Source organism: Zophobas morio, unplaced genomic scaffold (assembly GCF_036711695.1).
Source record: "Zophobas morio isolate AGI-343-1 ecotype UQ-CSIRO unplaced genomic scaffold, CSIRO_AGI_Zmor_V1 ptg000029l, whole genome shotgun sequence".
In the NCBI taxonomy this organism is placed as follows: domain Eukaryota; kingdom Metazoa; phylum Arthropoda; class Insecta; order Coleoptera; family Tenebrionidae; genus Zophobas; species Zophobas morio.
Window position 1 is genome coordinate 9,906,992 of NW_026972134.1, and position 27,985 is coordinate 9,934,976.

The window sequence follows — 27,985 nt, forward strand, 5'->3', positions numbered from 1 at the left end:
GGTAATTTGGAAGATTATTCAATAAAAGTCGACACAGATGCGGACAGAGGGTTGACGGCAGACAGTGGACAGACAGACGGAAACGAGAGACTTAAGTTTTCGTTTTCTAGGGGTCATGAAACGTCGGGAAAACATAGAAGTGGAGAGTCGCCCGATGGATTCGATTACAATTCTTTCTTGGCTTACGCCCGAGAAGCAAAAGTACCGAGTGTCTTGATATTTCTTCGCTCACCTGGTCACATAATTAAAAGACTGAATAGAAAAAAATATATACCTATAGGAATAATTAGATATGACACAAAGTACTTGAACTTAGTTTTTAAAATGGGAAACAGAAACAGACGAACACAAAAATAAATATATAAAAACACCAAGAAACAATTGTCACGTTTTATTCAAGACTAATAACCAAACAACGAACTTAAGTTTTTAATAGAAAACTTATTCTGCTCAACATCAACAAAACTGTTCGAGCCGCTGCTCCTCACTCGCAATTTAATTTCAGGACTTGCGGTATTTTCGGGCCACACCGTCGTAATCATCACCGTGCTACCTTTACCTATAAATCCACTTTCGTGGGCCGCCGCCAATTGGTTAACAACTCTCCTTTCAACTTCGTACTTGATAGATCTTGCGCCATAGTGGACATCGTAACCATCGGCTAAAGCAGACTCCACACTTCTGTCCCAATTCAAGTCAATCTTATGCTTTTCTTTAGCCTGAAACAACGATGTATCTAATTTTTTACTTTTACTCTAAGAACAGCTCACTCTTTGCGCCCAAATCGCCATCTCCTTCCCCACAAGCTGCAACAGCTCGTTTCGAGAAAACGGCAGGAAGTAGACGATCTCGTTAATCCGTCCTAGAAACTCGTCTCTTTTGAAATGTCTCTTAAGGATAGGTTTGACCACCTCGTCTTTGAATTTTCGAGAAACTGTAATGTTGTCGGAAATATCTTCATCTAAAAAAGCGCGTCGTGAAAATGAGTCTAGAATTGTTGAAAATAAAGAAGTCAACCTTTCTGCTTCGTCTTCAACCGCTTCGCTCTCAAAATTTCGATTTCTTGTCTCAAATTTAAACCATGTTGGGCAATTTCGTCGCTCGCCAAATTCGAAGTCATCACAAAAATTGCATCTTTGCACTCTATAGTTTTACCGTGACCGTCAGTCAGACGGCCTTCATCAAAGAGTTGCAAGAGAACGGTCAACACGTCAGGGTGTGCTTTATCGACCTCGTCGAATAAAACCACGGCATTAGGACATTGTCTGAGGCGCGAAGTGAGCTGACCGCCCTCATCGTGGCCTATGTAACCCGGCGGAGCCCCAATAAGTTTAGCCACCTATGAAATCAACAAATATATTTAAAAAAATGACGCCCTAACAAATTACTCGCTTATTATAAAACAGAGAACCAAGTCTTACTTCGTGTTTTTCCTGATACTCAGACATGTCCAGTCTAATGAATGCCTGAGCTTTGTCTTTGTGCATGTAGGAAGCTAGTTGTTTGGCCAATTCGGTTTTGCCGATTCCAGAAGATCCCAAAAATAAAAACACTAAAGGATGGTCATCGTCGCCCCAACCGTTTTCTTTTCGTCGAATTGCTGTTGTGAAAAATAGAAAATGGCAAGTTTTACACAAATTGAATGAAAATTACTTGCCGCTACGATTGTGATTGCTCCTTCCTGTCCGACGATGTGCTTTTTCAGTCTTTCTTCTAGGGGAAATCTTCGCCGCTCTTCGACTTCTTTTATTTTCTTCAGTTCTTCAAACTAAGGTTATAAAAAGGAGTTTAGAAGTTAAGAGCGCTCACTCACGGTGTAAACGTTGAGTCAGTTTTTCTCGATATATTAAGGGTGCTGTGTGCTAAAATTGGTGTCATTGTAACCCTCATTGTTGGATAAACAACATATTAAAAAATCCAACTTATCGGTAAACAAAAGGTAGGAACTTTGAGATATTTCAGTACACCTTAACAAATTTCCTAATCTCTCAATGTCTAAAAACTGTTGATAACGTTTTTTTTTTTGTTAATTGATTCTTTACTATTTCTTTTTACACGTATATTTACACCTGTGTACCTTTATTGTTTAAATCCGTGGCCCACCTGTTAGTGCAAATAGTTAGTCACCTCGAAAGGCCCCTTGGTGCGAAGAGTATCCTTGTAATTCATTCCACTTCCATAGTAAATATTCTTTTTTTTGTTATACCTATCTAACTGACAATATGAATCTTTGCAATAACTGCGGGAAAGCGACGAATAACAACCATATACAGTGCGATGGTTGTCAGGGTTACTTACACCTCGGATGTGTCGGACTGAGCGAAAATGATATAAAGATAACTCGTGGTAAATCAAGAGCTATTAAACTGGTTTGTAATACGTGTAACACGAATATGTCCCAGTTTAAAGACATCAAAAATTTAATTGCCACTATTACTTCAGATTTTGACACAAAGTTAAATAATTTAAAATCTCAATTTGAGGTTCAGTTAATGGATCTTAAAAAGTTAATTGATCAACCTAAACCTGATCCTTCGTCTAAATCTAATGATAATTTCGAAGAGGTTGTATTTGAAGTAATAGAACGCCAAAAGAGGAAAAATAATATTGTGATTTTTGGTTTGGAAGAGCCTATAAGAAACGATGGGGAGCATACCAGCAACGATCAATTAGAGGTGTTAAACATATTGAAAGAGATTAATCCTAACTGTGATGGTAACAGCCTAAAAATACTCAGACTTGGTAGATTCAATAAGGATAATCCTAGAGCAAGACCGGTGAAAGTCATATTCAATAACGAATTTGATGCCACATATTATTTAAAAAATTCGAAAAAAATTAAGAATAATGCCCGTTATAAAAACTGTTTTGTTGCATCAGATAAAACTCCTCGACAACTAGAATACTACAAAAAGCTTAAACAACAATTGATTGAACGAAAAACCAAAGGCGAATCAAACCTCACAATACGCTATTTTAACGATGTTCCCAAAATCACTAATTTAAACTAGAAGCTGTATCCAATTGCTCTCTTCATTGCTTGTATCAAAATGTTAATGGACTCAACTCAAAACTTACGGATTTCTATAATAATGTTGTAGCTTGTAATTATGACTTCATAGCGTTAACAGAAACATGGCTGTCAGATGAGGTAGGAAATGGTGAACTATTTAATGCTAACTACAATGTATATCGAAAAGATAGGGACTTCACGAATCTTGGACTCTCCAGAGGAGGAGGCGTTCTTCTCGCAATAAATAATAAGTTCAGTTGCACTGATTTAAAAATCTCCACTAAAACAACTGCAACACCGGAAATTGATATCCTTGGTCTAAAAATTTCAATCAACAATAAGACTTCATTATACATATTTCTTGTTTATATACCACCTTCTACATCGTTGATAAATATTGAACAGTTCTTTGAAATATTGGAAAGTGAAACTAATTTACACTCTGAGAATGTGGCATTCTTAGGAGATTTTAACGCACCCTCATTTATCACAGATAACTCAAACAGGTATAGTGTTATCCTAAATAATTTTCAAAATCTCTATAACTTGGTTCAGATTAACGCTGTTCACAATCAGATTGGTCGTATATTAGACTTAATATTTACAAATATGGAACCAATTTCAGTATGTAAATCAGATAATCCGTTAGTAAATGAGGACAAATATCATCCCGCACTTGATTTTTCTATTCAATTCACTCGAAGCCAATTTAAACCTTTTGCGATAAACCACGGTACACCACATTTTAATTTTAAAAAAGCTAATTATCACCTCCTTTACGACATGCTGCGATCTGCAGACTGGTCATGTATCAATGCTAATGACAACGTGGAAACAGCTTGTAATCGTTTCCATAAAACACTGCATGGAGTACTTACTAATTGTGTCCCTATATATCGTTTCAAACAGAATCAAAGTTTTACCTATCCGCCCTGGTTTGACAGCGAAATAATCCATTCCGTACGTCAGAAGTGGTTGGCTTTCAAGAAATATAAACGTCACAAATCTGAGTATTTTTATAATATTTATCAGCAATGTCGAACCAAATGTAAAAATTTGATTGCTGCTGCGTACAAACAATATTTACAGAATGTAGAAAATTCTCTCTTGGGAGATCCAAGCAGGATTTGGGGATTTATTCAATCAAAAAAAAAAGATTCCAGGATTCCATCTGTCATGAAGCTTAATGAATATGAATACTCCAACCCTCAATCTATTGTTAATGCATTTGCAACACACTTCAAAGATGTTTATATAATGCCAGACCCTAGTATTTCCAACGATATTTATTCATCTGATGAATTTAAACTAAACTTTTGTATTAACATTGAGAGCATCTCGGAAGAGGAAGTTTTTAAAGCTTTAAAAAGTAGTAAGAACTCATTTACACAAGGGTTTGATGAAATCCCCAGTTTTATCCTCAAAGACTGCGCAGGAGTCTTTTCGCAACCTTTATGCACACTTTTCAACCTCATTCTCAAACATTCTACTATCCCGGAAATATGGAAAAAATCATTCACAACACCAATTTTCAAAAAAGGTGATGTACAAGATGTAAAAAATTACCGACCCATTACTCTAATTTGCAATTTTGGTAAAATCTTTGACACAATACTTTGTCAACGTATATATCCTATGATCAAAGATATTATTTCTTCTGAACAGTACGGTTTTATGAGAAAAAGATCAACAGTAACTAATTTGGCTTGTTTTAATCAATTCGTGGCCGAGGTAATGGACAGTGGCAGTCAAGTTGATACCGTATATTTAGACTTTCAGAAAGCCTTTGATCAGGTGGATCATCATATTTTACTAACGAAGCTAAAAATGTATGGGTTTTCTGACTCCCTTGTTTCACTGTTTACGTCGTACTTGCTGAACAGAAAACAGTATGTTAGGTATCGAAACTTTATCTCCGATTTTTACACTCCGACTTCCGGTATTCCCCAAGGGTCAAACTTAGGACCGCTACTTTTTTTATTATTTGTAAACGATATTACTGCTGAAATTTCATGTAACAAACTTCTTTTCGCGGATGACCTTAAACTCTTCACCGAAATCAAATCAATAAATGACTGTCAGTTTTTAAAAAATAACCTCGAATCAGTTGTGAAATGGTGTGGAAGAAATCGCCTGCATTTAAATAAGGATAAATGTTCTATGGTTTCATATAATAGGAAGAAGATGATTATTGAATATGATTACATAATAGATGGTGTTACAATATCAAGAATGGATAAAATTAGAGATCTAGGAGTATTATTCGATACCAAACTCTCTTTTAAGGAACATATCTTAGATATAGCCTCCAAATCATTAAAAATCTATGGTTTCATTTATCGGAACTGTCGTGAGTTTCGTAATATTGAGACATTACGTATGTTGTATATTGCATGTATAAGGTCGAAACTAGAATGCGCCTCCTTAATATGGGATCCTCTATACATTACTTATATCCATATTCTTGAAAAAGTGCAGCGAAAATGCCTCAAATTTTTAGTTTTTATTGCCGATGGCAATTACCCACCACGAAACTGTGACCATAGTCTGTTACTAGATCGCTTTCTTCTAAATTCATTGGAGACTAGACGATTTATAGTATCAATAAAATTTGTGTTCTGTTTACTCAAGGGAAAAATTGATTCGTCATATCTTGTAGGTAAAATCTTTTTCATTGTTCCGAGAGTAAATTCAAGATGCTCTTTAACATTTTATGTATCTACTTGTAGGACGAATATTTTGTATAAGGCTCCTGTACAAAACATATGCAACAAATTTAATTTAATTTCTAGACAATGCGACATTAATGCGGATCCTCTTCAAATAATTTCTAAATGTATCATAGATGTAGTAGGAATTTAATGTAAAGTAATTTAGTTAATTTTTGTGTATTTTAGGTGCAGTATTGGTTAATTTTTCAATTTATATTATATAGTTAATAAGTATGTTCTTTTTATGCAAATACGCTCTTTAATGTGACCGCTACTTATTATATTTCCTGTAATTGGGTACATATATACCTGTTGGAAATAAAGATATTATTATTATTATTATTATAAAATCAAAGTATTTAATGTCATTTGTATGAATCAAATTTTTGGAAAAAGTAAATCATAATCAAACGAATAGCATAAATTAGTTTATGAACGACAAAATAAAATAATAAATTATACTTGTGGCAGGTATATAACGGTGATTATCGAAAGATATGACTTTAGACTTAAATTAAATGAATTGTCTAAACTAAATGACTTAAAATATAATCCAACTTTAGATAATTTACAACTTGTAGGCAGTCATTAAATAAATTTGATGTTTGTTATGAAACCTTGATTAGCGAAAATACTGAAGCAAATGAAATCTTAGTGTCAAGGTAATACACAATCTATGTTATTTTTCCATCTCAAGCATGAGTTGGAGTAGAATATAATAGGGTTCATGTGGAAAATTCATTCAATTAGCCAAAAAGAACATTCAAATGACAAAAAACGTGCAAGTTTCCTTTATGTATTGAATGACTCAGTGTTTATGCCAACCTGGTTGGCCAATATTGTGTAATATCACGACATTTACCTTAGTTGTTTCCTCTTGTAGATAAGTTTTCAAGTCTCCTTCTTTAGCATACATTAATGGAATATGTCCAGCTTCATTTTCAATCACAGGATTTGCCCCTTTCTCGACCAACAATTTCACTATTTTAAAACTATTTATTAATATTGCATAATGTAAAGCCGTGAAACCTCTAAACGACGCCTTATTACTCAAGCTACCTGAAAATTCTTCCTCCCTCATCATAAGAGCTAAAAATATGCAACCACTCAAGCCACCAAAAACTTCAAAAACAAAAATAAATACCCTCAATCGGATGAAGCCCTTTATCTCTAGCTGTACGTTTTGCACTCACAAATTCCTCCCCCAAATTGGGATCCGCTCCTGCTTCCAATAACAATCTCACAGCTTCATATTGATTATTAACAGCAGCTACCATCAGAGGTGTCCATCCTAACTGGTGCCGAACGTTCACATTTACGTTATCTTTGATAAGACTAAAAATTGCAAAATTGAAAACTACCTAATCTGTGAGGTTAAAACACATACAAATTTAGCTCATCCACAACACCAAACTGGGCAGCACGTAACAACTTTTTCTCTTTTGATGCCAAACGATTGTCGCAATAAGCGAGTGTCACTCCGAGCAGTCCCATTAAAGCAAAAGACTGGATTTTGTGAGTCCTGCGATTCTTCGTATCGCCTTCATGCCCGTTTTGGTGAAATTTGTAGTTGATGACAAAGTTACAGGCTTGTCGTGGCGAGTGGGTGAGGAAGTTACGGAAATTGTTTTTGTTTCTATGACTTGTAATGGTGCGAAGGACGGTGTGGATGTTTCTAACTTTAAACATTTCTGGAATAATACAAGGTGAATTTTAGATTGAGACACTTGCAGTGTTTTTAGGTTAGAATTTCAAAACTGACAGCTTATTGACATGGTTGACAGAGAGGGGAGAGCACGTGCCTGGATACTGCCAATCTAATAAAGGTGTAAAAACAATATTACCAATTACTTTTATGATAAAATTGGGTGGAATAAGATAACAAACACAGCACCACAAAACTGGATTTATTGTATCTTGTGAATTCACATGATACAATTGCGCAGATATGTATCTGTGTGGTTTATTTAGATCTGTGAATAGTAAAGTGGCCCAACAATTCAAGGTATGAAATCATTTTTATTTTATGTAAAGTGAACAAATAAAATAAAAACAATTCTAGACCTCAATGGTTGCGTAAGGATAGAGTCGCAAATTTCAATTTTTTTTCCTTACTTGATTCAAAACGTTAGGCTTTATCGTTGGTTTTACCAGTGATGATTTTACAATAAAATTATCAAATGATAAAAGCAAATATTTACATGTCTCCTGTTTAGTATAGTACTAGCAGTTCCGGTGAGAGATTGGGATTTCTTGACAGTTGACATGTAAGTTGGCAGCAACCTAACACTACAAAATGTGCTAAAATTCTTACGCTGTCGCTGTCTGTGTTACAAATGTAAAACTACTGAAGTTCCATTACTGCGGTTGCCTTTTTTTCTCAATAGGTGTAGTCATCTTTTCACAACAAGACACTTAAAACATGTTTAAAATGATAAATTTGTATAGGGAAATATCGATTTTGCAATTACGCTCCGCCCCTCGGTGTGACAACCAATGAAAAATTCATCACAATTGAGATCGAGACGGATGGGTGGGGCTTCTGTTTTGGTTTTCTTTTTTAATTAATACATCTAGGGCCGGTTTATAGAAAAGCGAATTAAATACTTAATCCTCGATTAATTTAGCACAGGATTAAAATGAGGAATATGAGCCCGTGATTTGCACGTTCGTTGCCTATGAACAGACCTCAATTAAAAGTTAAACTGGAATTAACTTTAATTTCGCTTTCCATAAACTGGGTCTTAGTTTTCTTTGTATAACATGATTACTTAAGAACAATTTCACATGGTAATTTCTGGTAGAAAAGTAAGGATTTTACAATTAACCTCTGCCCCTCGGTTTATGACTATTAAAAAAAAAGAATTGAGATAGGGCGGGTGGACGGGGCTTATATTTTGCCTTTTTTTAATATACGTAGCCATCTTTTCACAACAAGAAACTTAGAACATGGTTAAAATGGTAAATTTTTGCAAGGAAATATGGATTTTGCAATTATGGATCGGAGCCTAATTGCGAAATCAATGTTTTTTTTTACAAATTTTCCATTTTAAACAAGTTTCATGTTGTGAAAATAAGTCTACACATATTGAAACAAAAAAGCAAAATGTAAGCCCGCCCACCCGCCCTATCTCAATTCTGATGATTTTTTGATTCACTGTGAACCAAGGGGGCGGAGCTTAACTGTAAAATACTTATTTCATTACAAGAAATTAAAAACATGTTTTTAAGTGTCGTGTTGTTCAAAGAATGCTATGTATATTAAGAAAAAAAAAGCAAAATATAAACCCCGCCTACCCACTCCATCTCAATTGTGATGATTTTTTTTTTCTTAAAAACTTAAAACACGTTTAAAATGGTAATTTTTTTGCAATTAGTAAACTTCATTACTATTTAAATCAGGGCGGATATGGGTGGGGCTTAATCTTTGACTTTAATTTTTTCTTAATATATGTACATAGTATTCATTGAATAACACGATACTCAAAAACATGATTTACATGGTAATTTCTTGGAGAAGGTAATAAGGATTTTGCCATTAAATTTTGTTCCTTTGACTCTCGACGATTAAAAAAATCATCACAATTGAGATAGGGCGGGGGGGCGGGGCTTATATTTTGCCCTCTTTCTTAATACGTGGTCCTCTTGCCAAAACAAGAAACTTAAAACATTCATACAACAAACATAAAATTCTTGTAGACAAATATGGATCTTGCAATTAAGCCCCGCCCCTCGAACTGACAACGAATGAAAAATTCATCACAAATGAGAATTGAGATCGGGGCGGGTATAAGTGAGCCTAATCTTTGACTTTATTTTTTCTTAATATATACAGTATTCTTTGAACAACACAATACTCAAAAACATGTTTTTTATAGAGACATAGCAAAAATTGAAAAAACCGAAAAAATGAGAACCAAAAATTGAAAAATGAAACCTGAAATATCGAAAAATTTTAAAATTGAAAAATCGAAAAATGAAAAAATTGAAAAATTGAACAATAGGATAGTTGAAAAAACAATTGAAAAATCGAAAGATTGAAATATTGAAACCTGAAAACCCTGATTAATTGAAAATCGGGAAAGTGAAAAATTGAAAAAACGAAAAACAAAAACGTCTGAATTAAACAATCAAAAATACAAAAATAAAATTAATTTCAAAATTCAAAAATTTTAAAATGAAAACCGGAAAACTAAAAAATTAAGAAATTGTAAAAACGAAACATGAAAAAACTAAAAAATTGTAACATCGAAAAAACGAAACACTGAAAAACTGAAAAATTTTAAAGTTGAGAAATCGAAGAATTGAAAAAATACAAAAACTGAAAAATCGGAAAATGAAAAAGCCAAAAATTGAATAATAAAAGCCATAATAATTATTTGAAAAAAGTGAAAACTTAAAAATCGGCAAATTTAAAAATAAAACAATTACAAAATTGTAAATTTGAAAAAAAAAAATTAATATGGAACAACTGAGAGAAAGATAAAAATTGTAAAATCAAAAATTTGTAACATTGAAACCTGAAAAAGTGATAAATTAAAAATCTAGGAATTGAAAAATCGAAAAAACGAAAAATTGTAAAATTCAACATATAGAAAATCGAAAAATTAAAAAACCAAATTAGAAAATCGAAAAATTGAAATATCTACAAATTAAAAAATCGAAAAATACAACAATTTCATAATGAAAATCGAAAAACTAAAAAATAGAGAAATCGAAACACGAAAAAATCGTTATATTATCATTTAAAAAAACGAAAAATATAAAAATCTCGAACTGAGACAATAAAAAATCGAAGCAACAAAACAACTTGGAATTACATACTTGGAAGTACTTTATTTTTAATTGTCCATTTTCTCAATTTTTCGTTTTTTAATTTTTAAACAAAAAGACAAACTTATTAAAAGTGGAATTTTAAAAAATCAAAAAATTAAAAACTGAAAAATTGAGAAAGAAACATTGAATAACCGAATAATTTAAAAATTGAGAAATCGAAGAACTGCAAAAATAAAGAAACTCAAAATCGAATAATTAAGAGGTCACCAATCGAAAAAGGAAAACCTGTAACCTTAAACATGAAAAAACTGAAAATTTAAAAAACAGAAAAACCGAACAATTGCAAAATTGAAGGTCAAAAATAGAAAAAACGAAACTTGAAACACTCCGAGAAATTTAAAAATTGTAATCTTAAAACTTGAGAAACTGAAAACTTTGGTAATTGAAAAAACAGCTGAAAATTTGAAAAATTGAAAAAAAAGAAACTGTAAAATCGAAAAACTGATTAATTAAAAATCGAGAAATAGAAAAATACGGAAAACAAAATTTTCTAGAAATAAAAAAATCGATAAATTGTAAAATTAAAAAATCGAAAACTGAAAAATTGAAAAAAGTGAAACATTGAACAATAAAAAAAATGAAATACCGAAATGTTGAAAAAATAGCGGAAGTAAAAAATCGGATAACAAAGAAATCACCGATTGAAAAATAAAAAAATATCTTAAAATGGAAAAATCGAAAAAACGAGAAACTGACAAATCTAAAAATTATAACATTGAAACCTGAAAAAATTGACGAAATAAAAATCGAGAAACTGAAAAATCGATAACAAAAAATTAAAAAATGCAAGAACTCCGAAGAGAAATCCTAAAATCGAAAAGCTAAGAATCTAAAAAACTTTAAAAATCGATGCGAATTAAAAAAAAAAGCTCAGACCACACAGATGAAAGCAATAATTAATATTCGACTTTGGGCTGTCCCTACTGTATGATATACTGTGACCATACACCATAGTATGATATACTGTGGTTCTGTTTTACGTGGGAATGTGGAATGTCAAAGGTTGGCTGAAGTTGGCAACGCTGATAGATTCGAAAAATACAAACAAATGCGTTATGGCAGGTTATGGTTTCTGTTTTCCGGTTTTTAACTTTTCTGTGTCTGTACTCGGTGTGTTGTGTGTTCTTTGTTTTAACCACAAGAAATAGAAACGTTACTATTTTACAAGGAGGTGAGAGGTTAGAAGTACCAATTGTATTCACGTATTCTCAAGACTTTTTGCGCTTTAACACATGTACGGTGATTCGTATCTACAACCCTTTGAATATCTGTGGCGATTTTTTTCCTTCGACTTTTTCGCATTCTTTGTCGATATGGCTTGTGCTCAGCCGTCCACCTCGACAACCGTCCCTGCAAATGAAGACTCGGAATTGGACGAAGTTTGTACCTACAATAACTGTTCAGGTTGTTCAATGACCATGCGATCCTTTTATCGTTTTTATAACGACGAAGAAGCGTTGCTTCGGTTCTTCTACAGTCATGGTGTGCTCCCGTGTCATTATAAATGCCCCACGTGTGAAACACGGCTCGTCAAAAAATCCCAAGGTTTATTCCGTTGCCGCCGGCGAATCAAGAAGAGAACCAAGAGGACTTGCGATACTTCAGTTTCCATCTATCATTCGTCCTTCCTTGCCTGCACCCACCTGAAGTCCATCCAGGTTGCCGAAATCGTCTGGCTGTACATTACAAGACGACCACCTCGTCACACTTTCATGCACCTAGAAACGGGATTGTCGACGAAGACGTTGGTTGACTGGGTCTCGTTCATAAGGGAAGTTTTGATTGTGTGGGCCGTTAACAACTCTCAAGAAGTCGGAGGAGAAGGTGTCGTTATTGAAATCGAGGAGGCGACGATTGGAAAGCGGAACGACAATAGAGAATGCTTCCTCGAAGGCCAGTGGGTCATTGGAGGGATTGAATGGGGAACAAAGAAATTCTTTCTAATGACAGTTGAGGGTCGTGATACTGATACCCTTGTTTCGGCTATTATGGACAAAATAAAACCAGGGACCACTATTTTCAGTGACTGTTGGAATGATTATTTTGAAGATGAAGACTTTCAGAATCTCGTGGTTAATTATCCGCTTCGTTTTATGGATCCAGGCAGTTCGACTCCGCCACAGAAAAGTGGGAGAATGTGGGATGAAGTCAAGCAACATGTGCCAAATTATGGTCGCAAAAATGAGCACTATGATGGTTACTTGTCAGAGTGTCTTTTTATGATGAAACATGAAGACCATCGACAACGTTTCCATGAGTTTTGGAAAGCGGTGGCACAACTACATCCTGGTTTGCCACATGCTTAAAAAGCATTGTTCAGGTGAGCAAAAGTAGTCATTTTCATTACCACACTAAAATTAATTACCACATTTCATAGACAAGTAATTCAAAATTCAATGAGTCATGGAGTGAGGAAATCCACGTTGATGAGTATGTTTGATTCAAACGCGTAGCACCCTACTATTCCAAGGACGTGCCACAACCATGGATTTCCATGGACAAACAACTTATTACATTTTACAATGTCTCCTGCAGTAAACAGGTAAGTCAAAAGGATTGCCTTTAATTGCCCAACTAATATATTTTTTGTATTTATTTACTTTTTTTTTAGTACAGATACTTCAAACCCGAGATTCGCGTGGAACTTGTTTTATGCAAAACACTCAATTAGAGATTTCTAAAATTCTTTGTTTCATGAACCAAGTTATTCTACATTTAGAAGTATGTGTGAGAATTTTCTAGAACTGTGACATGCATGAGATTGCATAAAAAGAAAAAGTTACTTTCAACCAGTCAAGTGAATCCAGTGTCTTAAATAAATTCTAAAATTGATTCTGCGTTTTTTGTTTTTTTTTTACTTCCCGAGCGTAAGCAAAGGTAGTATTGTAATCGAGTCCGTCGGCCGACTCTCTACTTTTGCATTTTCTCGACCTATCATAACCCCTAGAGAACGAAGAAATAGGTTTCCCGTTTCTGTCTCTCTGTCCGTCCCGGATTTTTATTACACAGATAATCTCCGAAAGTACTGGGCCGATTGTTATCAAATTTTGTATTTATATTAGGTATATCATGTAGATGGTAAAACGCTAACCAAAATTTGCCTAATCATCCCCACCACTAATGTGACGACGTCACTTCAAAATTGTACATAGTAAACGGGTTTTAAATTGTATCAAATAACAGTCTTACACATGTAGTTTATGACTCCGAATTGAAATTTTACCCGAAACGTCCAGATTTTTTGGGGAAAAAAATCAAAATTATAAAACATTTTGACATTTAATTTGTAATCTGCAAAATCGAATGCTTTGAAATCTTGCAGATGATTTACAGTTATGATAAGTTTTTATTCATTTATCTGTACTACGCATGTCCAAAGAACTAAAAAAGTCGACTCGATTTAATAACATTTCTATTACAAGAGATAGAACACCTATGCAATTAGAACTATATCCTAACACAAAAATTGAGCTGAATCAAGGTATCGCGAACGGCGAATCAAATCTAAGAATTAGATATGACAGAGGAATTCCTGTTATTATATCATTAAAACTCCCTGTTAGCCCCACGGTAAACTAAAATCGCCTAACAGATTATCAGTCTCCTTAAACATATCCCCAGTAACATTTTATATGTAATAAATATTGAAGTTCTGACATTTAAATAATATGGGTAACGACAGATTTTTTTTTAGAAAATCAATATTGGTTTTAAATATTGAATATATATTTATTTTCAATGTTTAATACTTATTTAGTTCAGAACATTTAATAAATGTTCTTCATATGAAAGGGGGTATGGATAAAAAAAAAACTTGTATGGAATACAATATAAAATTTATTAAACACAAAAATACATTGTCACTGGAAATAACAGTGTATTTGAAACGTTGCGGCAATATTTTTACATTTAAAAATTATTTGTCCTAGAACCAATTCGTTGAAAATTTGTACCAGGTGATTTTTTTTTAATTTCTGCTGTAGTTACCCATGACACTTATGTCAGCAGTGAATCTGAAACTGCTGACATAATCTTCATGGGCAACCAGAGCATAAATTTAAAAAATCACCTGATAAAATATATAAATATATATACATTTTTTAAACATAAACATACACTGCCAACTTATAATGAAATAAAAATACATTGTCAATGGAAATAACAATGTTCTGCTACATTTCAATCGTTACACAGAAATATTTATTTAATAATTATTTGCTCTATAACCAATTCATTGAAAAGAGATATAATTAATTAAAATAAAAAAATCATACCTCATGTTTTTTTCGATGAGAATTCATTCTTGCTTTTGTCTGCGCTTAATGAGGTCCTACCATTTATTAAATTTCAGTAGTTGTGGCGTTTTTGTGACGTTTCCGTGTGGTACCTACAATTAAATTAACTTACAAAGTTCGTAATTTTTAAGAAATCACATAACTTTACATACTGTAGCCTTGTTAATTGTGAGTTCACTAAAAGAGAGCTTTTTTTTTTCCTTGCCCTGAAAACTTGAAAGCAATTGGTTCATTATTAATAATTTCTTCAAAATTGCATATATGTTTTTTTACGTCTTCTCTTCCTGGCAAATAAACATTATTATCAGTCTGAAACTAGTTTATAAATACTAGGAGTTAATAATAATAAATGCTTACCAATTCATCCAATTTCTGCGTATCTCCCGCAATTTCCAACTCGATTTCTTCTTTTTTTTTTGTTGCGCCCGAACATTCATCATTTTGTCTCTACATTCATAATATACTTATATTCAGAAATATTAAACCTCTTATTAAATATACTTACGTGTTGAGAAATTGCATTTTCTGCATTGCATGTAGAAGTGAGGTTATGTAGGTTTAGTACTGTTTTCTTGACAAAACGGTATCTGGTGGTATCTACTACAGTATTCTGAATTTATCGCAGTACCGATAATCACAATTCACAATAGGACAAACACCATGAACTTACACAAAATACTTTTTGAACCACCAACAATAACAAAAAATATGTATATGTTGCACATTGCGCAAACGCGTTCCAGCAGAGCAAGCGCATCTGTAGGTGAAACGCAAATTTAACTAAGTTTTATAAAAATGATGAATAAAATTGTTATTTTTTGTTCGCAAAAATAAAAAAAAATATTACTTTTTAATGAGCAATTAACAGTGTGCAAAGCGAGATTTCGAATACTGTCAATTTCACAATAGCTGGTATTTTTTCAAATCAATTTTTAATATTGCTCCAATAAAAACCCTATGAAATAAATTACCTACAAGTTGTCCCAAAATGGTACTTTTTTTTCAATTTTGTTGTTCGTTATGTTGATAAAAAGACATTTCATAAATATGTAATATATGTTGAAATTCATATATAAATTTATAAATATAAAATGAATATTATATAAATACTTGTAATATCTAGTCAACATTTAACATTATATCAATCTTGTATAAATATTAGAAAAATATTGCTTGCTACTGGGGATACCTATATTATCAAAATACACGAGACTTACGTTCTAAATTGCACATATTTTATGAAAATATATCTGAATGTTCTTTTGATATCATAGTAGCAACGGAAACATGGTTAAATAATACTTTTTTTAATTCTGAAATATGTCCTTCATTTTATAGTGTTGTTAGATCTGATAGAAAATTTTCAACTATCGGATGTACTAAGGGAGGTGGTGTTCTTGTTTGTTTGTCTACTAAAATCAATTACAATGTTATTGATACTACAATCATTACAGAGATATTGCCCTCTATTGATTTGGTTGTTTGCAGTTGCCTCTTCAATTCGTTTTAGTTTTATTTAGCAGCCATTTATGTGCCTCCTGATACTTCTTCTGCCAATTTGGAGTTACTTTTTGAAGCACTAGAGCCCGTATTACTAAATAAACCAACTTTATTTGTTGGAGATTTCAATTTAACGCACTACAGTAGTAATAATTTAATATATAATTCTCCTCGTAGTAAAGAACACTTGTTTTCTACATTTTGTAATTTGCTTAATTATTTAGACAACATAACTGTATTAAATGCTAATAATAGAATGCTGGACTTAATTGTATCAAATTTTGACTGTAACATTTCAGTTTCTCAAGAGGAATTTCCATTTGTCCCAGAGGATGCTCATCATCCTTCTTTGGCAATTACGACTGAGTTTCTTCTACCTTCTCAAACTAATAAGTTCCCAACTGCTGACAATACTAGGTACAATTTCAGAAAAGCCAATTACACAAACTTGTATAGTGATCTGCTGATGGTTGAGTGGTCGTTTTTAATGGACTTCAGTGATGTAAATTCTTGTTTGGATTCTTTCTATATTAAATTTTATAGCATAATGCACTCTTCAGTTCCGCAGTATCGATCAACTAAATCGCATTTTCCTTCCTGGTTTAATAAAATGATAATTTCAAAATTAAAACTAAAAAAATACTACCATAAAATATGGAAAATTACTTGCTATGATTCTTACTATATCGAATTTAAGAGGCTTCGAAGTGAATGTAAGAGATTAATAAATGTTGCACACCATAGTCATTTAAATAAAATTGAAAATTCTCTATATGATTCTCCAAAAAACCTATGGAAATATGTTGAATCTAAGAAAGATACTACTCGTATTCCTAGTAAACTGTGTCATAATGCCAGGGAAAGTGATAATCCTCAGCACTGTGTTGATATGTTTGCAGAACAATTTTCAAGTTCATTTAGACCAAAACTAAATGCTACTGTGACAGATGCTTACACTAATAATCTTTCTTTTATTGTCCAAAATGTTTCCGAAGAAGAAGTTATATCTGTAATGTCAACCTTATCTAATAAATTGACAGCCGTTCCTAGTTTCTTGATTCATGATACCCAATTTGTTTTTGCTAAACCTATTGCTATTATCATTAACCTAGCCATTAAGTCAGCAACATTTCCAGATAAATGGAAGATAGCGAGAATTGTTCCTATCTTTAAAAAAAAAGGTGATTGCCACTTAATAAAAAACTATAGACCTATTTCAATCCTTTCTAACTTCGCCAAAATATTCGAAATTCTCATTTATCGAAATATCTATTATAATATTAAATGTCATCTCTCCATTCACCAACATGGATTTCTACCAGGTCGGTCAACAATTACCAATTTAGCAGTAATTACACAGTTTATCTCGCAAGAATTAGACAGAAATAATAATCAAGTCGATGTTATTTATACTGATTTTTCTAGCGCTTTTGACTCAATAGATCATTATAGTTTATTAAATAAGCTAAGCTGTTTTGGATTTGCGGTCAGTTCTCTCAAGTTATTCCAATCGTATTTAAATAATCGTCCTAACTATGTTTCGTATAACGGTTTTAAGTCCAAGAATTTTATTTCCACTTCCGGAGTCCCCCAAGGGTCTAATTTGGGTCCCTTGCTGTTTGTTATATTTATCAATGATCTATTACTCGTAGAGCTTCTTAATTGTAAAGTACTGGCATATGCAGACGACATAAAGTTATACTCTTCAATTAATAATATCAATGATGTTAAAATCTTTCAAACTAACTTTGATAAATTAGTAAATTACTGCAGTAACGTTAAACTGGTATTAAATACTGAGAAATGCTTCTATATGACATTCACAAGAAAAGTAAATCCTGTGCATTCTATGTATACTATAAATGGTCAACATCTAAAAAAACGCCAAAATGCTAAAGATCTAGATATAACATTTGATTCGCAACTTTCTTTTTGGCAACATGTTAACAATATTTCCCTAGCGTCGTTCAAGATACTAGGATTTATATATCGAACTGCTAAAGATTTCACTGACCCGATCTTAATGAAAATATTATATTTTCCCTTTATTCGAAGCAAACTTGAGTACCTATAGTTCCATTATCTGGTATCCTTATTATGCGTCACATAGCCTGATACTTGAAAAAATTCAACGCCGTTTTCTCAAATACTTGTGTTTCAAAATTGATGGTAACTATCCCGAGCGTGGTGTAGACTATAACTCTCTATTATCAAGACACCAAATACTTAGCTTAAGTAACCGAAGGGATATCCATAGTGCAAGATTTCTGTGGAAGCTTATACATGGCAAGATCGACTGCCTCCAATTGCTATCTAGCGTCGATTTCTACGTGCCAAGAATCGCTTCTCGACACGCAAGTACCTTCTTACCACCACGACCAAGAACCCAACTTGTTACGTAAAGCGCCACTATCGCATATGTACATAAATGCTGGAAAACTATATCAAGATATTTTTTGTTGATGTAAAATGTAATGGGAAAGCATTTATTATTAGTTTCATATTACTATATTTTTTCAATAGTATTATTATATGTACTACTTTTTGTTTTTTCTCTTTTTAGTATTGTCCTATAAAAGGATTGTATATCTGTTGGGCAATAAAAGTTATTTATTTATTTACTTATTATTCAAAATATATTTACTTGTCCCCTCCAAAAAATTGATGATGTCACCTTAAAAGTTTTTCGAATAAATCCTATCTAAAATGTAGAAAATATGATAAGTCTGTACTTGCAATTTGTCATTCCATTCATATTTTTTGGATTTGCATATACAGGTGACAAAAAAATTAATGAATGCGTGAATATATTTTATCTATTTAATCAGGAACTGCAAAACCGAATGCTTTGAAATCTAGGAGATGTTTTCAGTTATCATAAGCATGGTAAATGTTTGATGAAAATATATTTGCTCATCTCCCCCTCCCCCCCCCCTCCCCGAAATTGATCACGCCGCCCCAAAATTTTTCCGTAAAAATGCTATCTTAAATTGTGCAAAGTATGATGAGTCTATAATTGTGATTTATCCCTGCATAAATATTTTTTAGATTTGCTTATACGGGGTGTGTGAAAAAAATTAATGACTTATTCTTATTAGTCAATTTATTTTATTGATCAAATCAAGAATTGCAAAACTGAATACTTTCAAATCTTGACGTTTTGAAGTTATTGTAAACATGGTAACTTTTTAATGAAAATGTATCTGTTTATCAACCCCAAAAAATTGATTACGGCATCTCAAAATTTTGCCGAATAAATTCTTTCGCAAATGTGCAAAATATGAACAGACTTTTAGTCATTGCATTCATATTTTCTGGAAAATGTGAGAATACGCTCGTCTTTATGACAATAAAACAATGATAAGGTAAGAATTATAATAATAACATTCAAAATATTTTGTTCAATGGAGGCTTATGAATAATTTTAGTCATCTGTTTTTGAGCGATAAACTCATTCCAATCAAACAAATGTCTACGTGACATTCTTCCGATGTAATGTATCCCCGTTGATAATGTGCTGTAAATAAATTTTTTGCACTCATAACCTTTTTTGATGACCTTGGCGCATTCAACAGCATTTTACGTTTTGTTATGACGTCGGTGTTTATAAATAAAGCGAAATTTATTCATCCTTACTCGCTTCTCGCTTTCCAATTGTGCATCATTTTTAATAATTTAAAGTTAGTTTTCTCATAACTTTCTTCGCGATGCGTAACATTGGTTGCGAGCCACTGGTCTGCCGTGGTCCATACACAGCGCATAAATTTCAACCGCCTAGCCCTATTTTTTATTATTATTTTTTTTAATATTACACTACATCTATCCAAACTGATATACGTGTCCTTGCAAAAATATTGATGACGTTATCGCAAAAATTTTTTAAAATGCTCCGCTACAAAATGTAATGAGAATAAAAACATAATAGGCATGCCGTCGTCACGTTTCCGATAACGAGGGAAGTATTGTCTAAACTCTTTAGACCATTTTTTTTTGTCGCCCTGAATAAGTAATTCTAAAAAATATCAATGCATTGGTAAACTACAAGTTAGTATAAATGTTCAGTTGTGGTGTACCAGTTTGAATTAAAATTTCGTGCTTAGAAAAAAATTAAGCAAATTGTTAAACATATGGTATTTAAATCGTTAATTACGACGTCATCTTATCAATGTTTATCAGTGCATACATATTTTGTGAATTGCTTATATATGCAAGGTGATTAAAAAATTAATGAATGAGGCGACATGTCTTATTACCCATCCCATTTTCTTGAAAATTTGAAAATACAGCACTGTTATAAATAGTATTACAGTACACCTATTCAAATTTACATGCGTATGATGCTTCCTTACTTTAACGATCCACACTTCTATTAACTTCAACTCATAGGGTCATCATAAAAAAATAATCGTAATAAAATTCACGAAGTTAAATTTGATCATTTTGTGTGTTTTTGCTTCAGAAAGCGGTTTAGACCCACAACGTGTTTACAAATTATTGGATTGAAAAATTCTAGGCAGTCACATTTTCTTTTAATCCAGTTGCAACCTTCGTAATATCTATAACCATATCCAAAAATTAAATACACGAGTTACGTGACAATTTAAATAAAAATACTGTGCAAATTTTAAATAAAATACTAAGCAGCACTTAAGGCCAGTCCCTACGTTTAGCTCTTATGGGACTTTCAATGCATTTTCATAATGTAATATCTCCATTACTAGTATACACATGTCGTTGAAATTTGAAAGATAAGCTGTTCACAACTTTCTCTAAAAACGTACCGGTTCAATTTTCAAAAATAATGTACCATTTTCTTTAAATAAAAACCATGTTTGTGCTGAAGAAGTTGGTTTCGCTGTATCTCGTTTTCGGTAAATATAATCAAGAGTTTCATCCGGGACGTACCTAGAGTTTACTAATGGAAAAACATCGACGACAAGCGCACTTGAGAATTTTCGTAAATAAGTGAGATATTAGCTTTAATAGATTTTCGATGAAAAATTTCGGCAACATTTTAAGATTTACAATGTGCTATTAAGGGTGGCGTCTGGTTCGGTTTCGCCCAATACTAAATACATTGAAAACATCGTCGTAGTTTCCGGAATTGCATTTTTAAAATACTGAAATCTCCAACCAAGTCAGAATCTAAGTAAACCTGTATTCTGCTACCGCATCACAGCTCGTTTAATGCCGATTTCTCGTTTCAATAGATTTTGACTTTTCGCGAGTTAGTTACCTCAGTCGTGGATTTTTTAATATTATAAATGGTATCAAAAGAAAGCTGACACTTTTCCCCAGGGGACCTCCTATCTCAGAATGCAAAAAACTTCAGCACTTCGTCAAAAAATGCATAAATGTGCCGGTTAAAATGTGATGTAAAAGTTGTTCAACTTTATAATTTTTTTTTGTAAAAACTGCATACTAAATATGAAAATAAATATGGAGGTCCCCTGAACTGAAGTTTGTTAATTCGAAATATAATTTTTTTAAAGCGATATATCTCATATTTTTAAAATGCAACTCCGGAAACCGCGACGATGTTTTCAATGTATTTAGTATAGGGCTAAACCGAACCAGACGCAAGCCTTAACAGTTGGCCACAAACCTCATAAACTGAACCCTTGTTGAAGATTTATAATGGGAAAGTACGGACGGTTTATTTTGTGAGGATCTGGTAAGTAGGGTGTATGCACTTTCATCAACCCTACAGTTGCCAGCCAAGAAATTATTCTACAGGTATTATGTATCAGATATCGACTTGGGAAGGAAGTAATTTTAAGAATGTGCTCACCCGCTACCTGGCCTTTACACTACATATTTATTTTTATAATAAGTGTTCTTGGTTTACAGTTCTCTCATAACCAATTAGTATTATTTTAACTGCTTTTCATATCAAAGATTAAAAAATGAAGTCGTTTTCTATTACAGTGGTTTGTAAAAGGATATTAAAAAAATTGCTGGTTTTAGTATTAAAAAAGACTAGTGCTATTTAGAAGAATTCAGTTTCGCAAATTGCTCAATAAAAACCAATAAAACCGAAAATTTTTGTACAACTGAAATAAAGTTAACGTATTGACCGCGCTTTAAAGAACGAGGGAAATTCTGTTTATGAACAGATTGTTATCATGCATATGAATCTAGAATGATATAGTTAATTCTGATATTCATTCAACAACGGATTGTATGTACTATTTCCTACAATCATTCTTTTTTGTACAAACATTGATTTGAGTAATTTTTTTATTTTATTTTTGTATAATTTGTAGGACGCTAATTTTGTATATATATAATGTTATTGTTCAAAGTGTTAAACTTAAAAAAAAATTGGTCGAAAGTTGTTTCGACAGAACTTCCCTCGCTCCTAAAGTACAATTAAACATATGCAGCATTCTCGAGTGTTTATTTATGTTTATACATCGAAAGAATGGCAAGTAGAAATTAGTTTGATTTGAATTAAATCTCAATCGACCAAAATGATCTGAATAGTATAATTCAAACTAATTTCTACGTGACATTCTTTCGATCTATAAACATAAATAAACACTTGAGCGTCAGATTGCTATTAGTGCTGGAGGACAAGGAATGTTATTTATGCCTATCGTGTTTACTTTACAGCGTTTATCACAAAAGGAAAAGCGGAAAATCAAATTTTATATATTTTTTAAGAGCTGGATTTGTCGGATTATGCTTATAGCATTCGACCAGTTTTTTATTAATCAAATTAAGAACCTCATTTTTCAGATTTGCTTATACAGGGCATTGATTAAATACATATATGTATTTAATCAATGTACAGGGTCATTAAAAAAAATTAATGAATCAGTCAATTTATTTTATTAAATAAATGAAGAATTGCAAAACTGAATACTTTGCAATCTTGTAGACGTTTTAAATTTATTGTAAGCATGGTAAATTGTTAACCAAAATATATCTGTTTATTCCTTCCACAAAGTCATTTCAAGATTTTGCCGAATAAATTCTACTCCTACTCAAAATGTGCAAAATATGATGGGCTTTCACTTGGGATTTTTTAGATTTGCCTAAAGAAGTGGCTCAAAAAAAATGAATGAGACAATTTATTTTATTGATTAAATCACTCCATTTTCCCAGAAAATTTTGAGAATACATTAGTGTTATTTTTAGTAATACTCTGCACATTCCAAGTTAATCTACGTGTCCTTGCAAAAATGTTGATGACGTCATCACAAAATTGTGTAAAGAAAAACTCAACTCGAAAATGCTGGATATGTTTCATTGTACCTACTTCAGGAGCGAGGGAAGTTCTGTCGAAACAACTTTCGACCAATTTTTTTAATAAGCAGATAACTTCTTTCGTAATAAATTGGTCAAAATAAAGTACATTTTGACAAAATGCATTTAAAATAATGTTTCCACTCTCATAAACATTTTTGCTGCAAAAAGTTCACCAAAACGTCAAATCAAACATGAATTTTGTAATTATTAAATGTTTTCAAATATGTGTTATCTATCTATTTGTGTTTATTTTTACGTTTAACAACGCAGAAAATTAGAATTAATTATTTATTGTTATTATTTATTCATTGTATGTACAATCATCTATTCGGCTGCCAGAAACTTCGGGGCACAGACTAGATAAAATAAAATTTACTTGGTCAGAATCCGAAAGCTGGGATCGGCAGCAGGCAACATTGTAAATTATCCTAATGATTATACGACACTCAGGGTAGGTGGTGAACACTACTGACAGCTTGTCAGACTCAAACGGATTTTACAGTTACTTTTGCTGGGGACTGCTCTTAATGCCATCCATTTAAAACGTCCATATGATAGAAAAAAAAGACCTCTAGTAGACCATGAAATCTATTTTGAAAATAACACTGTTGGCAGCACATCTATTTATTAGTGTTACGAAGATCATTATTTTAAAAATATTTACATTTTATGATGTACTAGAGAACTTTTTTTGAAATTTACATCATATGATATTTGCTGAAATACGTCATAATTTGTTCGATGATCACAAGGGAAATTTTGTGAATATGAATTCAAACAAATTGGTGGATATCCTTGTTTTAAACTGTGATTTTTAATTCTTACTTTGCATTGCGGAAATCTGTTACTCGACTTTGTATCGTTTTCGCTTATTTTCTCAGTTTTTTAAGCAAATTTATTTTCAAAAAACAAATGTTTGCATAACTTTTTCTTTTACTTTTTTGTCCAAGTGTCCTAATTATTTGGATCCGAATAAATCAGCGCTTTAATAATTGCACAACATATAGTTAATATATTGCATATATTTATCATTTTATAGTAATCAATATGTGGTGTTTTGTATTCATAGTATACGCATCATCATTGCCACAGTAACAATATAAAAGCTATTCTACTACTTTTCTCGATCGATATCCATTACGAAAAATACTATATTGAAAGGTCATGTATTTTGTGTTTTCTGCAGCAACACAAGCCTTCGAGCTCCACTACTTTTTTGGCTATTTTTTACCAATCAGACTTTTTATATTTTATCTTCTAATTATTATACAGCTTTTATTTACAGAACGAAGAAAATGGAGAATCAAGTTGAAAGAATGCACAACCACCCACCAGACCCACTTGAAAACAGTTCTTTACATCTAGCTGTGAAAAGACAAGACAAAGAAAGTGTGAAGATATTACTGTCGCAAGAACACCCCATTGACGTCGTTAACCGAAAAGGTAGAACTCCACTCCACCTAGCAACAGAAGGAGCGAACATAGATGTCCTAGAAATTTTAATCAAGTCGGGGGCAAATTTACACGCTACTGATAGAAAATACAAACTGACACCTCTGCATTTAGCTGCAGACAGTGGAGTGGTTGATATCATCAAGATTTTAGTACAATCTGGGGCTGACGTAAATCAACCAAACATCAATGGACATACGCCTTTGCATAGAGCCATCTACAAGAATCGCATAGAAGCAGTTAAATATTTATTACCAATAAGTAACCAGCTTGTTCATGTGCGAACTAAACAAAATCCTCTGCATCTAGCCGCAAGTAAAAATCTATTCGATTTAGTTTGTTGTCTGATTGACAATGAAGTTGATGTTAACATCAAAGATGCTGCAAGAGGACAAACACCTCTTCATGTATCAGCGGAGAGAGGAAATTTTGACGTGGTTAAAATTTTAGTGGAAATGGGAGCAAATCTTGATGCTGCAGATACAAGAAGAGGAGAAACTTCTGTTCATCTAGCAGCCTTAAACGGATATCCGGAAATAGTAATTTTTTTACTAGAAGTGGGTGCAAGGTTTGATATAGCAAATTTCGAAGGGAATACTATATTTCATCTAGCTGCTGCAAAAGGATATATTGAGATTCTTGAATCATTACTAGAGCGACAAATTGATATCAATCTGAAAAATGTAAATAACGAAACAGCTCTACATCTAGTTTCCCTTGTGAATTATTTAAAAACTGTTGAGTTCTTAATAAGTAAAGGGATTGACGTCGATTGTGTCAATAATAAAAGACAAACCGCACTTCACATCGCTACTAAAAAGGGTTTTGTTAGTTTAGTAGAAACATTACTTGATGCTAGCTCAAAAAGCATTAATTTAAAAGATATCAAAAAAGGAAAAACTGCTCTTCATTTCGCTGTTGAAGCTGCTAACTGCAACATCATTCAAATTTTACTCAACAAGGGTGCCGGTGTGAATTTAGAAAGCGAAAACGGGCAAACTCCTCTTCACTTGGCGGTTGATAATGGATTTGCTGATGTTGCGAAACTTCTTACAAAACATGGGGCAAATGTCGACCAACCAGGACTTCTTGATTTAGCTTGTGAGAAAGGTTTTACCGAAATAGTGCAGTTTTTGACAGCAAACGAAGCACGAATCTGTGACGAGAGAGTTATTTTCACGATTGTGGAGAACGAGTTTAATGATATCCTTTACGTATTATTAAACGCACCAGAAACACTAGTAGATGTCAACGTGCTTGATGAAAATGAAGCAACAGTTCTTCATTTAGCTTGCAGACGGAAGTATCTTAAAATTATTGATATTTTACTCGACAAAGGAATAGATGTTAATGCCGTAAACAAGGACGGAGAAAGTGCCCTTCATATTGCGGCATATTTTAGTGGAATATCTGTTGCAACTAGTTTACTGGAGAATGGAGCAAATCCAAACGTACCTGGATCAAGAGAATCTGTTCTAGAAATAGCAGTCAAAAGGAACAATTCAAAACTTGTTAAAATTCTTGTCGATAAAGCAGCACATATTAACAAGAAAAGTCTTCGTCATGCAGTTAGCAACAGATGTACAGAAATTGTAAAGATCCTTCTCGAAAAAGGAATTAAAGATGTGTTAGCTCCGGATTTAGTTTCCCTAGCAGCGGATTTAAGATACACGGAAATTGTGGAACTTTTATTGGAAGCCGGTACTGATCTGTCTAACATTGATAAAAAAACGCAACAGGTTATATTCCATTTAGGTGCTGAGTGTGAATCGTTAATCATAGTTAACTATTTACTAGATGCTGGTGTTAATATTGATATAACTAACACTCGAAGAGAAACTGCTTGCCATTTAGCTGCTGAAAGAGGTTTCAACAGTGTCGTTACTCTTCTTGTAAATAGAGGAACAGATGTTAATATTGCCGAAACTAGACAAGGGCGAACAGTTTTACACTTGCAAGCTCAACAGGGTTCAGTGGATATGGTAAAACTGTTGGTTCAAAAAGGAGCAGATATAAACGCACTAGATGTTGACGGACAGAATGCTGCTCATTTAGCAGCGGACAGAAGACACACTTCCGTTGTTAAATATCTCGTTGACAGTGGAACTGATATCAACGTTGCTTCGAAAGATGACAACACACTTCTTCATCTAGCGGCCAGTGAAGGTTTAACCGAGCTTATTCTTTTTCTGCTTGAAAAAGAGGTAAATATTAATGCCCAAAACGTAAATGGGCTCACATCTCTACATTTTGCTCTACAAAGACCGTCTAAAGAAGTCGTCGCTTTGTTTTTACAAAAAGAAGTCGATGTTAATACAGTTTGCGTAAAAGACGGAAAAACACCTCTTCACTTGGCTTCTGGTTTAGGATGGGTTGATATAGTTGGAATCATGTTGGATAAAGGAGCAAATGTTAATGCAATTGATAGCAGCGGAAGAACGGCACTCCATTTCAGTGCAGAAGGGAAACACGTAGATCTGGTTAAACTTCTTCTTGAAAGAGGAATCGACGTTAATGTTGTAGACATTGCAGATGGACGAACTGCTCTTCACTTAGCTGCTGATGTTGGTTCATTGACAATTGTGATGATTTTGGTGGAATGTGGCGCAACCGTTAATGTTGTAGACACCAAAAGCGAATGTGCAGCAGTACAGTTAGCAGCAAAAGGTTGGTACTTTGAAATTGTTAAGTTCTTATTGAAGAATGGAGCAGATGTTAATATTGGAAGTACGTATGGACAAGGTCTCTCTATTTTGCAGTGGGTTCAACGATATGAAGATAAAATAGATACATTATGACTGTTGTTTTCTATTATAAACTACTTTGTGTTCATATTTTATTATTATTAAACTGGGTTGATATTTTCGTACGTAAAAATGAAAAAAAAGGTTCTAAAATTTTGAACCTAGAGCTTCCCACGTCCA

The 27,985-nt window shown here is 32.9% G+C and overlaps 3 protein-coding genes and 1 long non-coding RNA gene across 10 annotated transcripts; 2 read left to right on the forward strand and 2 right to left on the reverse strand.

Annotated features, from left to right (window-relative positions):
* Nucleotides 1–376: 376 nt before the first annotated feature.
* Nucleotides 377–7,856, reverse strand: LOC135137201 (mitochondrial disaggregase-like). 3 transcript variants are annotated; one of them, XM_064066791.1, is made up of 10 exons: nucleotides 7,840–7,856; nucleotides 7,112–7,415; nucleotides 6,869–7,059; nucleotides 6,587–6,813; nucleotides 1,814–1,862; nucleotides 1,654–1,761; nucleotides 1,422–1,600; nucleotides 1,018–1,339; nucleotides 771–961; nucleotides 377–719 (listed from the first exon to the last, which is right to left on the reverse strand). In XM_064066791.1, exons 2-10 carry the CDS (start codon nucleotides 7,411–7,413, stop codon nucleotides 402–404), a joined length of 1,887 nt encoding a protein of 628 aa, XP_063922861.1. In that variant the 5' UTR covers nucleotides 7,414–7,415; nucleotides 7,840–7,856; the 3' UTR covers nucleotides 377–401. The 3 variants fall into 3 exon arrangements, with proteins under 3 accessions (XP_063922861.1, XP_063922860.1, XP_063922862.1); XM_064066790.1 differs by lacking the exon at nucleotides 7,840–7,856 and having other exon boundaries at nucleotides 7,112–7,500; XM_064066792.1 differs by lacking the exons at nucleotides 1,814–1,862; nucleotides 7,840–7,856 and having other exon boundaries at nucleotides 1,654–1,768; nucleotides 7,112–7,500.
* On the forward strand, nucleotides 7,544–27,926 carry LOC135137200 (serine/threonine-protein phosphatase 6 regulatory ankyrin repeat subunit A-like). 2 transcript variants are annotated; one of them, XM_064066789.1, is made up of 2 exons: nucleotides 7,544–7,729; nucleotides 24,882–27,926. In XM_064066789.1, the coding sequence occupies exon 2, from the start codon at nucleotides 24,905–24,907 to the stop codon at nucleotides 27,857–27,859; it is 2,955 nt and encodes a 984-aa protein (XP_063922859.1). In that variant the 5' UTR covers nucleotides 7,544–7,729; nucleotides 24,882–24,904; the 3' UTR covers nucleotides 27,860–27,926. The 2 variants fall into 2 exon arrangements, with proteins under 2 accessions (XP_063922859.1, XP_063922858.1); XM_064066788.1 differs by having other exon boundaries at nucleotides 24,895–27,926.
* On the forward strand, nucleotides 10,623–13,392 carry LOC135137257 (uncharacterized). Of its 3 annotated transcripts, none has more exons than XR_010281791.1 (3): nucleotides 10,623–12,880; nucleotides 12,938–13,102; nucleotides 13,172–13,392. XR_010281791.1 is itself a non-coding variant. In XM_064066869.1 (2 exons), exon 1 carries the CDS (start codon nucleotides 11,793–11,795, stop codon nucleotides 12,864–12,866), a length of 1,074 nt encoding a protein of 357 aa, XP_063922939.1. In that variant the 5' UTR covers nucleotides 10,623–11,792; the 3' UTR covers nucleotides 12,867–12,880; nucleotides 12,938–13,392. The 3 variants fall into 3 exon arrangements, 1 of the variants encoding a protein (XP_063922939.1); XR_010281792.1 differs by having other exon boundaries at nucleotides 13,177–13,392; XM_064066869.1 differs by having other exon boundaries at nucleotides 12,938–13,392.
* On the reverse strand, nucleotides 14,386–15,561 carry LOC135137611 (uncharacterized). Of its 2 annotated transcripts, XR_010281885.1 has the most exons (5): nucleotides 15,361–15,561; nucleotides 15,213–15,302; nucleotides 15,008–15,164; nucleotides 14,835–14,947; nucleotides 14,386–14,780 (listed from the first exon to the last, which is right to left on the reverse strand). It is a non-coding gene; the product is annotated as an uncharacterized LOC135137611 (long non-coding RNA). The 2 variants fall into 2 exon arrangements; XR_010281884.1 differs by having other exon boundaries at nucleotides 14,386–14,947.
* Nucleotides 27,927–27,985: the final 59 nt, after the last annotated feature.

What these genes read in the sequence shown, in the direction of transcription:
- LOC135137201 (XM_064066791.1), bottom strand. Translation starts at nt 7,413, where the DNA reads ATGTTTAAAGTTAGAAACATCCACACCGTCCTTCGCACCATTACAAGT. An exon ending in GTTGTGGATGAGCTAAATTT is followed by an intron (nt 7,060 to 7,111) that starts GTATGTGTTTTA and finishes TGCAATTTTTAG; the next exon opens with TCTTATCAAAGATAACGTAA. An exon ending in AATCACAATCGTAGCGGCAA is followed by an intron (nt 1,601 to 1,653) that starts GTAATTTTCATT and finishes TTTTCACAACAG; the next exon opens with CAATTCGACGAAAAGAAAAC.
- LOC135137200 (XM_064066789.1), top strand. Translation starts at nt 24,905, where the DNA reads ATGGAGAATCAAGTTGAAAGAATGCACAACCACCCACCAGACCCACTT.
- LOC135137257 (XM_064066869.1), top strand. Translation starts at nt 11,793, where the DNA reads ATGTACGGTGATTCGTATCTACAACCCTTTGAATATCTGTGGCGATTT.